We start from the raw sequence: 10,606 nt of genomic DNA on the forward strand, positions 1-10,606 counted from the left end.
AATAATAATAATAATAATAATAATAATAATAATAATAATAATAATAATAATAATAATAATAATAATTTTAAGCTTCATCATGTGACGTTTTCCAACCACTAAATAGTGGTTATGAGTGTTGATACTTAAAGTATGAATCACTTTTAACATCTGATTTATTTTCTTTCTTTCTTTTTCTGAATCCAGGCATCAATGAGCACAACATATGGAACCCAGTAGCAGCCCGAAGTCAGCATGAGAATACATTTTCTTCACATAATTTCATTCTTGCTCTAAAAATGTCACAAATAGACTGTTAGAAGCCTTAAATAAAACTGTTCACGTGTGTAAAGGGAAAGCTGGTGATTTTTTGTGCTCCAGCTCCCTCTTGACCCTGCAACAATAAAGCAAGAATAAATAAATGATGAAATGTTGTTTTCAAAAGATTCTTTAAAATCTTTTTAAAAAATTTAAAACTGTGTTGCATTCAGAATTCAAATCCGGTTGTAGAGTGCTCCAAATATACTTCACATGCAGGTATTAATAAGCAGAACTCAAATACATTTTCTCTGCAAAGAAGATTCAGCAGTGCGTACATATTCATTTATTTATTTTTTTATTCTGATGTATCTACATCTTTGTGTGTCTGAACAGAGCACATGAAAAGGTTTTATTATTTGATTCAATTTTACTCTCCAGCCAAAGTTTTTTTTTCTTTTCTTTTTTTAAAATTAAGATAAGGATTTCACAATCTGCAGAGTCATTTATTAATCAGTAACATTGTTCTGATGTAATTCCTCCTGTCATATGTAGTTGTTAAAATTTGAAGGCATGCCTCTACTGGTCAGGATCAAGAGTTCTCTATTAATTAAAATAACATTAAAAAGGTCAAACATTTTACCTCAATCTATCTTGATCACTTCTAAAGCAGAGTGACTGAGAAGAGGGCAACATTTCTGGGATTCTACAGTAAACACATTGGTACAAAAAACAAAATAAAGTAAATAACCAGAAAGCAGACATTACATAAATTATGATATATTAAAAATAGTCAATGACCTACAACGCTCATATGTGTTCGCAGCTTTTGTGTTTGTACTCTGACATAGTGGATAAATAGTTCCAATTTCTTAATCAAAACTGTAAAAAAATAAAAAGAAGGTTGAAGATGATGAAAACTTACATTTGTGAGTATTAAAGTTCCCAAATGTAATAATTAGATTAATTGTCTATTTTCTGTCTGCGTTCACATTCGTTCTATGAAATCCAAAAAAATAAATGTTCAATATTATTTACCTACCTTTTGGGGAGACTGCGCCGCACCGCACGGGGGCGGTATAATACTACCGGACAACACAAGAAGGTTCAGAGTAAGCTAGCAAACAGCTGGGAAGGGAGGCAGGAGAAAGAGGGAGAAGAAACGTCCTTTCCTCTCGTTGTTTCGCTTTTGTAGTTGATAATTGAGTGTTTTTTCTGGAAGTTCGTCTAGTAGTTGTCTTCAATTTGTAAGCAGCTAGCATGTCAGCGGTGTTACAGTGGGAGCTAAGCTAACAGCTGGGCAGCTCAGTTCTTGGAACTTGTTAGCATCGATGAGGGAAGCTAACCCCCCTTCAGAGTGGTAAACAAGGCTCCCCACCTCGCCCCGACTTAGCTGGCCTCCTAACAACGTCAGAAGCCAGCAGAATGACAGGTGAGAGAAACACACCTGATAGCAACACTCTTTTATATGAACCAAGTTTTAGCTTTTTAATAGGCTCTTCAGTTTTTATGGTTTTCTGGAGCCTTTTTTTTTTTAAGGGAAACTAACACGGTTCCTTTTCTCAGAGGATGCCGTCCTGCTGAATGTACCCGTTATTCGGCAGCTGTACCACTGGGACTGTGGCTTAGCCTGCTCCAGGATGGTTCTGAAGTAAGTTTTATTATTATTATTATTATTATTATTATTAGTCACTGAACACATCAGAGACCTAACGGAGCTGTCCTACTGGAAAAATATTGACTGTAAAAGTGAAGCCGCCTCAGAGTTGCCAGTACCAACAAAGTCAGTCATTTTTCCGTGAAACCCGGGGTTTTGTCTGACAGGTACGTGCACCCGGTGAGTGATGAGGAGTTCCAGAGAGCATGCTGGGAGCTGCAGCTGACCGAGAGCGTGTGGACCATTGACCTGGCCTACCTCATGTGTAATCTAGGGGTCAAACACTGCTTTTGCACACAGACTCTTGGTGTAGATAAAGGCTTTAAAAACCAGGTATGCTCCAGAATCTGAGCGCACACTCAAATTTCTCTATAATCTGTGCACGAATGAATGTCTTCTGGTATGGTCCACAGTCTTTCTATAAGAAGCGTTTCGATATGGAGGAAGACCGGGTGAACAGACTGTTCCTCAAGGCGGAAAGCAAAGGTGTGGTGGTGAAGAAATGGTGAGTTTTCTGTTTGTTATTCTCTCTTCAAGACCTTTTAAAGTATGTAACTTTTATTTATTTTTTACATATTTATTAAAACTGTCACTGTGTTGTGTCTGACAGATAATCGAGCTCCTCTGCTTCCTCCGAGAGCTAACTACAGAAATTCGGAAAGAACCAATCAGAGGCAGGAGGAGGGTTTTAGCAATAATAACATTCAAGTATTGCTACATCTTCTCCTCGTCAGCAGAGCCTACCGTGAAAGCTGAGGCTAGTAGCATAGCCACTGATAACGGTGAACAAACAGTGTTTTTGTAACTGAGTTGTTTCTCTGCCGTTTGCACGTTGAGCAGCTCATACATGAGCCTTATTGACAGAGCTAAGACCCACCTCCAGACTCTGATTGGTTGTCGTTGACTGGAAGCAGCACATTTCTGTCAGAACATGGTGACATTTTAGCAAATGTAAAAAAAAAAAAAAATTTTTTTTAAAGTAGTAAAAATAAAATATGAGGGATTAGAGCTAATTTCTTTTATTTATTTATTTTTGGATCCCTCAAAATTTAGAAATTTGCCATATGAAAATGGCTATAAAATATTATATAAATGATGTGTTAAGTTGTTAAATCTGTCTATATTTGTAGAGGAACCTGAAAAAGCATTTCTGAGTCATCATCGTTTATTTATGGTGCTTGTTAGAAAGCAGCCAGTGATGCTCAGCAGAATTTTCACTGTTATTCCAAAACAAATTTAAAATTGCAGAGCTGATATTTTAAACTCTGTAGCATCTTATATGAGGACTTCTGTGTGAGAAAATTCCCATCCCAGTGTGTTCTGTAACTAGATTGTTCAAAACAATTAAACAAAAAAGTAAACTGTAGGTTTAATGTCACACCTCACTGGTTCTAAAAGGAGTTACGAGTTTGTTTTTTTCCTTCAGTAACCATACACACACCGAAGAGTGTTACTGTGACATAGTACTGCTGCGTTTCTAACTAGAAAAGATCAGATTTTCAACCTAACTGGTTGATCATCATATTCTGTCGAGTCTAAAGCTTCTCTCTCCATCCCCAGTTGTGCTGCCAATAGATCAAGTTTTGCTTTTCTTTCTTCCTTTTTTCTAGTTCAGTAACCATTCAGGAAATCCAGTCTCATCTGGAGCAGGGTCACGTGGCCATCGTGCTGGTCAACGCCGTTGTCCTGACGTGCGAGTCATGCTCTTCGCCCGTCAAATACTGCTGCTTCCTGCCTGTGGGGCAGAAGTGTTTCTGTAGGAAGCCGGAGTACCAGGGTCACTTTGTGGTCGTGTGCGGCTTCAACAGGACCTCCGGCTGCATCTTCTACAACAACCCGGCGTATAACGACCGTGAGTGACCTAGTTCGTCCAGCAGGGGACGGCGGTTTCACAGTTCAGAGTCAGCTCATGCTTAGTTTTCACCAGACATTGATAAGACTTATCAAAAACTGCTGCTTCCTCCAGTGTTGTAGTACTCGAGATCGGTCTTGGTCTCGAGACCATTTATTGATGGTCTCGAGACCATTTATTGATGGTCTCGGGCGCTGAGGACTTGGCATTTTATTTCAAGACCAGTCGAGACCGCAACTGTGAAAATATCACTAAACGTACAGCATACTGTCCAGTTTATTTGTTAACATCGTTGTTTTCACTGGATGCAAAACGCACCGATTAAAATCCAAGCAATAACGTGTTTCTGTTACAATTGATATGTTTAATGGTGCATAGAGTGGTGGTTTTTGACATGAGCAATACGGGCAAACGCCCAGGGCGTTATCTTTTTAGGAATGGCACCAGACCACCGCGGATTGTAGCACAGAGATGGAAGCAAAGCAGAACAAAGAGTTTGTTCTGCTTTTAATATTCGTAAAATTTATTAAGTATTTAATATCTAGGTGTTTTTATGGGAATACGGATCTTTCAGATCAGTTTGAGAAGTAATTTTGATCATATTTCACATTTTATCGTGTCATATAGCGTGGGGCGCTGGTCTTGGTCTTGACTTGGTCTCGGACCCTAAAAGTCTTGGTCTTGTCTCGGTCTCGGGTTAGGTGGTCTTGACCACAACACTGACTTCCTACTTCCTCCTTGTGTGAAACGGTATAGAACAGTTTAACTTCTAAAATCAGTCTTTTTTATTTTCGTTAGGCTGCAGGCAGCATTTAAGAAATGCTCATTTTCATTGTTAAGGACCTTTTACTACCCAGTTATTATTCGGTTAATAGAAAAAAGAAAGGACAGATCAGCTCCACACTGTAGTGGTAAGTCAAGCAGAAAGGAGCTGAGCAAACATTCACTAGAGAAATGTTACTGCTTTTTAGGCCAATTTTTTTTTTTACTTTAAAAATGTATTGATATGATAATTGACTACTAAAATAATCATTAGTTGCAGCCCTCATACCATTTTTCAAACTAACAACAACTCCTAAGACTTATTGTTTTTAACTTCCGTGTGTGTGTGTGTGTGTGTGTGTGTGTGTGTGTGGGGGGGTGTGTGTGTGTGTGTATCATGTATTTAATAAGTGTGGGAACCATTTTCCTGACACATTAGGTTTTGGGGACCCACTGCTCTTTGTGGGGACCGCAGCCTGGTCCCCACAAGGGGAGATGATGTTATTGGGTCAGGAGTTGGGTTGAGTACTGGGGTGTCAACTGAGTTTTGATTAGGGTTAGGTATGTAATGGTTAGGGTAAGGTTTAGGCTGGAGGAATGAATGGAAGTCAATGGAAAGTCCCCACAAAGATAGCCTGACAAACATGCATGTGTGTGTATGTGTGTTGTCCAGGTGTGTGTTGCACCAGCGTCGGTAACTTTGAGGAGGCCAGGCGGAGCTACGGAACAGATGAGGACATCCTCTTCGTCTTCAAACAGAGCTGAAGGACAACGTTAACGACCTTGGGTCTTCATCATCAGCCTGACTGCAGCAGCTCCCAGGTCTATCGGCGCCACTTCTGGTCTGCTGGCAGAACTTCAGCCAGCTTTTCTTTTTTTTTTTCCCCTCACGCTCCACACCTCAACAGTTCACCCCACTGACGGATGTAAATGTTCACAAGCCAAAACCTCTTCATCTCAGATGGATTATTTTTCTACTCCGCTGTGTAATACGAGCAGGTGGAATTTTACCGTTTTAATTTTGACGCCTACAGCCGTTCTCGCTCAGCAGTTCAGTCGAGCCGTTAAAACTCCTTGGAGTTTGGAGGAATTATGTGGGGAAAACGGGGCGTCGAATGTGAATTACCAGGGACTGACATGCACATTATTCAGGGCTTCTCTTCATGACTGACAGTATTGTGCATTTACTCTACTTGTTGTGTTTGTTATTGATGTGAAGCTGCTCACCTTTAACCCCTTCGGCCCCTCTGCCCTCCAGCCTCGCCTCTACCTGCCTTTTAGGAAGACCCCATCGCTCCCTTTTCATCCACAAGAGTGTAGGAACAGGGAAAACGGAGCGTGGTGGTGTTTTGATCGTCTCAGGTATTCAACGCTCTGAAGCGTACCAGCGCTGGATCAACACAGTGTGTTCCGTCTGCCGGACTCCACGCGACACCCAGAGACAAAGGTTTGTCGGGTTCACCAACTTTACTGGAGAAACGACACGAGTCGAAGCGATTTGTCTCGGGTCGATGTCGATCAGTCAGATGGATTCTATTAACTCTAGGTGATTTTCCTCATTGCCTCTGTTTTATTTTATTTTTTTAAGTTGCGGTAATGTATATACATCTTTGCACTACCTTGTTTTGTTTTTTTTTCCATACCAGACTCGATTGTGTTATTTAAAAGCGAATCTTTTTCTAGTGCTACAAAATGTCCGCGCCGTCTGCTCATGCTCTCTGGTGGAAACAAGCGGCACGTTTTAAAACCACAATCTTTATTTTTTTTAAAACATAGAACTGCATTTTATTATGAGGTGTAATTAAAAGATTTCAACACATGCTGCATTCGCTGTCTCTTAAGTGAGATGATAAATATCTTAAAGGGGCGGTGTTATGTAAAATTCACTTCTTTGATGGTTATGTCATCAAAAACATGCCTGTAGTGTTGCTGATTATTTCATGCATTTTTGAGAAATCCTTTGGTCTCCCGTGGCAACCAACCAGTCAGCTGGGCAAGACAGACGAATGACTTCCTGAAGGTGGAGCTTCAGAAAAAGCAGGACTTTTTAAAAGACAGAGGCTCAATTTCAAAGTCAAATTTCTTTTAAGTCACATTTGATATTTATACATATATTTTTTATAGCAACTGAAGGTAACACAGTTACTTGGTTCTGCTATAAAATGACACTATATGCCTGGAAAACATAATACTGCCCCTTTAAAAAAATAGATTTTTGCCTAACTAAAGGAGGATAAATTATGAAAAGATTTTAAGTGTTTTTTTAGTCCAATCTAAGTGAACCCTTTAATTTATTAATTACCAGCTTTCAGTTAATTTACCACACACTTGCATATGTTGTGACCAGGGTGCCTTTATTTGCTATCTGAAGTGACTGCATTAAATCTTCAAGCAGATTTTTACTGAACAGTCACTTGTTCATAGAGGGTGCTGAGGAAATGCGTTCTACTCCTTTATTATTTTGGGTTTGAAGTCGGGTCTTACAGCCTCTCCCAGTTTTTCTGCGTACTCTGCATACCGTCCAGTCATCTGCAAAATAAAGTACAAGAATCAGAATCAGTTGAAGTGCAGATGAGAATGCAGGCATTATACTAATAAGGTCAAAAGGAGGCATCTTAAAATGTTTTTATTTTAATTTAAAGACATTTAGATTCATTACAGACAGATATACTCAATTTCTTAGTGATACTTTTGTTTTTCTTTACTTTGTTTTGTAGCCTAAGTGACCTTTAATGATATGTTATGCTGGAAAAAGGCAGACGGATGTCTCATAGTCTCCATATGTGGCTCATCCACTTGCCTCCTGCAGCCTGTATTGTTCATTTTGATGACTATGACTTTCATCTAATTTAAATCCAACACCTGGATGATCAGGAAATTAAAATATCACCAAAAGATTCTGATTAATAAAATCTTAAAGCCATGTTTTAGCTATGTTGAAAGCTGCTGACGGTTAATTACAATCTTTACAAGATGGGAAAATTACAAAACATCACTGCTAAAAAAAAATCCAAAAAACTCCCTGTTGAGTGCAGCAACCAAGCATATCATTGAAAAGTTGGGTGGACGGATGAAGTGCGAAAGAAATGGGTACATAACTACAACCTCCAGAAAATTGGAATGCATCATGTACATGGATTGCCTATGAGGTAAGTTTGTCCAGGACTTTACAGCCATTAGTGGTTTCCTGGAAGGAGGCTGGACTTCTCTTATTTATGATCAGATTTTGGATGAGATGTGAAACAGGAGAAGTTAATTTCCCTTCTGTTTTAGCTCTTGGGGTTGGTCTGACATGACCGACGGTGCAAACCTCTACCTCTTTTAAATCAGCATCTGATTTAAAAAAAAAAAATCAGATGCTGATTTTTTTTTTTTGCTTGCTTTCCTCTTCTGAACAGTTTTGTGGCGATCAGGGTCTGAATTTATCGTATTGTTTATTATTTATTGTGATAAATTTTGATTTAGATAAATTCCAATAAATGAAGTTTAAAACACCGTAAACCTGTCCTTATTGTCTGGATTGTTATATGTTTTTCAACCATATTTGTATTTGTGAGGCTTTGACTGCTGTGTCACTTTTATTGTTATCGCAATACTATCACAGAATATCTATAAAACTTTAAAGTCCGTATCCTAACTGAGATGCCGATTTCATTTTCCAGCAGGTTCCAGCTCCGGGGTAAAGTCCTGATCACACAGCCACTGAGAGCTCTGTAATATGTTTTTCTACAAGTGATGTCTCTCTATTCAAAGTTTATTTTATTAGTGTGACGTAATCAAATTGAGAAACTGAATTTTAAGTTTTTGTTAACTCTAAGCCATAATCAAAAATTAACAGGAAATTTTTTTTTTGAAATACATCGATCTGAGTGACCATTTTAATACGACTTTCACTTTTTGTCACTTCCTGCACTGAATTATTAAACTAAAAACCGCCAACTCTCTGAATGAGGCTGAATGTTCACCTTAAAGCTCCATTTGTCGCTGACTTGTCTGTTGAGATTCAGATCCAGCTCCACCACCAGCAGTCCGTCACGGGTCCTGGAGAGGCCCGGGGTGCGGCTGCCGTCAGGACCAGCCACATAACTGGACCCATAGAAGTGACCAAAGTCATGGTGAGCTGGAAGAAAAAGCACAATAGCTGCTGTTGTTCCCATTTTATAAACGTTTCTTTTGTGGGGGGGTTCTCACATTTTGTCAGGTTACAAACACAAACTTCACTGTATTTTATTGGGATTTTTATGTGATAGGTTGTGCTTTGGGTTGGTTTGTGACATAAATTCAACTAAATTATACTGAAGTTGCAGAGTGGAATAAAACAAAATGTGAAAAGGTTAAAGGGATATAAATACTTTGGCTAGACTTGTGATAAAGTTTCAGCTTCCTGCTATAAGGTTACAACAAACATTCAAGGTAGCTGCTATAACTACTTCATGTTGCTGAAATGTTATGAAAAAACACAAAAACATTATAAATTCAAACTACATACCTTTCTTTCCATCCCCAGATGTGAATTCACTTTTGAAGTGTTCCTGTTGAAAACATATTTTCCTACATGATTAAATCTGTTCTGCTGACTCGACATCAGCTGATGTTGCAGAAACTCACCGTCCCAACACGGTTGATGGCACACGCAAAGAATTGATTGGCTATCGCTGCGTTCCTGGCCTCGATCGGCCACATGGGCTCACTGTGGAGGACAAGCACAGCTTTCCGTACACAAACAGGCAATCAGTGGCAACAATAACGGACAAACTCAGCTTGCAAATGTCATGAAAGCTACACTACACGACTTATATGCATCTATAAAATGTTTAAAAAATGTCTCTATGTATGTCATAATATTAGACAGACAGTATGTGGAACAAAATCAAGCTGGTCCACCTCCTGCCTGAGCTGCTACTGCCGTCTGAAGAGACGCGCCGCAACAACAACCAATCAGAGCCAAGAGGCGGGTCTTGGCGCTGTCAGTCTACATTGTCTACTCAATGTGCTAATGACGGAGAAACAACTTGCCATCCCACTAAAAAGTGAGAGGTTACTCTAAAGAGAATCAACCAGTTTGAGACCTAACCTCAATGAAAATTTGTATTTGTAATTAAGTTATCATTTTTCTATGACATTTGTTTTTTCACATGTTCAAAGTAAACATTTCATCATCATTGACATCAAAACATGTGGGAAGGCTAAAATAGATGCTTGGAAGAATAACTCAGAGCAGTAGAAACTTGTAGTCAAATAATTATTTATAAATTTCCTTTTTTCTCTCTCTCTCTCTCATCCTGTTTCCTACCTGAGAGCTCCAACGGTGGCAGAGGGGTTGAAGATGATCTCTGCTCCGTTCATGCTGTACATGAACCAGTTGAGCGGGTGGTGACGCCCGTAGCAGATGTTCACAGCGAGCTTCCCGAACTGCGTCTGGAACACCGTGTGGCCCGTGTCGCCCTCCATGTAGTACGTGGACTAAGGGTGAGGAGCAAAACTCAGTGTTCTGCTGCGCTCCACAGCTGCAGAGCAGCTCATGGTGTGGCTGCTGCTCCTGCTGCTAACCTCATTAAAGTCTCCGACCCTGGGAATGTGGTTCTTCCGACTCTTCCCCAGCACGCTTCCTGAGTTGGAGATCACCACCGCTGTGTTCCACAGAGTGCTGTGCAGCTCCTCTCGCTCAAGAATTGGGGAGATAACCACCATGTTGTATTTTTTGGCCAGCTAGTGGGCAGGATGAGAAAGAGCAGCCAGGGTTGTGCGTCATATTACTTTAGCACCAGCGATGTTGGGTTATCTCACCTCCTGGCAGAACCGCGTGGTGTTCCCTTCCTCTGCAGACTCTGCAAACTCCGTCCACGGTTCTTTCTCCCGGGTGCAGAAAGCAAACGGCATGGCTGCAAACACAAAGACCTGGTTCATGTGTCATGAATGGGTTTACAAAACACTTAATGGTCAAGTAGATTAAAGCTAGTTGCAGTCAGTTAACGAATAATGTCCGCTTAGACCAGTGTTTCTCAACCCTGGACCTCCCCGCCCCCCTGTCCTGCATGTTTTAGGTATTTCCCTTCTGCCACCCACCTGAGTTGTATTTCTGGGTGATTAACAGGCTT

At 40.1% G+C, this 10,606-nt stretch overlaps 3 protein-coding genes across 5 annotated transcripts in view; 2 read left to right on the forward strand and 1 right to left on the reverse strand.

The window, feature by feature from the left end:
- Positions 1-561, forward strand: part of p2rx4b (purinergic receptor P2X, ligand-gated ion channel, 4b) — a 4,775-nt gene extending 4,214 nt beyond the window's left edge. The window contains exon 12 of one of the 2 annotated variants that reach the window (XM_016661063.1): positions 187-561. In XM_016661063.1, coding sequence (XP_016516549.1) covers positions 187-219 — 33 coding nt within the window. In that variant the 3' untranslated portion in view covers positions 220-561. The remainder of the gene's footprint in view (positions 1-186) is intronic. The other variant, XM_007572833.2, reaches the window with a different exon arrangement.
- Positions 562-1,326: 765 nt separating this feature from the next.
- On the forward strand, positions 1,327-6,327 carry gucd1 (guanylyl cyclase domain containing 1). Of its 2 annotated transcripts, XR_001658737.1 has the most exons (7): positions 1,327-1,669; positions 1,804-1,888; positions 2,062-2,227; positions 2,308-2,399; positions 3,505-3,746; positions 5,182-5,330; positions 5,767-6,327. XR_001658737.1 is itself a non-coding variant. In XM_007572834.2 (6 exons), the coding sequence occupies exons 1-6, from the start codon at positions 1,663-1,665 to the stop codon at positions 5,271-5,273; spliced, it is 684 nt and encodes a 227-aa protein (XP_007572896.1). In that variant the 5' UTR covers positions 1,327-1,662; the 3' UTR covers positions 5,274-6,327. The 2 variants fall into 2 exon arrangements, 1 of the variants encoding a protein (XP_007572896.1); XM_007572834.2 differs by having other exon boundaries at positions 5,182-6,327.
- Positions 6,328-6,841: 514 nt separating this feature from the next.
- The window catches only part of upb1 (ureidopropionase, beta), a 6,664-nt gene continuing 2,899 nt past the window's right edge, over positions 6,842-10,606 (reverse strand). The window contains exons 4-10 of the mRNA XM_007572835.2: positions 10,296-10,390; positions 10,059-10,217; positions 9,802-9,971; positions 9,117-9,198; positions 8,998-9,040; positions 8,474-8,628; positions 6,842-7,037 (exon numbers count right to left, since the gene is read on the reverse strand). Of these exons, the coding sequence (XP_007572897.1) occupies positions 6,954-7,037; positions 8,474-8,628; positions 8,998-9,040; positions 9,117-9,198; positions 9,802-9,971; positions 10,059-10,217; positions 10,296-10,390 (788 nt within the window). The 3' untranslated portion in view covers positions 6,842-6,953. The remainder of the gene's footprint in view (positions 7,038-8,473; positions 8,629-8,997; positions 9,041-9,116; positions 9,199-9,801; positions 9,972-10,058; positions 10,218-10,295; positions 10,391-10,606) is intronic.

The sequence above is a fragment of the Poecilia formosa genome, unplaced genomic scaffold, assembly GCF_000485575.1.
Source record: "Poecilia formosa unplaced genomic scaffold, Poecilia_formosa-5.1.2 Scaffold309, whole genome shotgun sequence".
NCBI classification, from domain to species: domain Eukaryota; kingdom Metazoa; phylum Chordata; class Actinopteri; order Cyprinodontiformes; family Poeciliidae; genus Poecilia; species Poecilia formosa.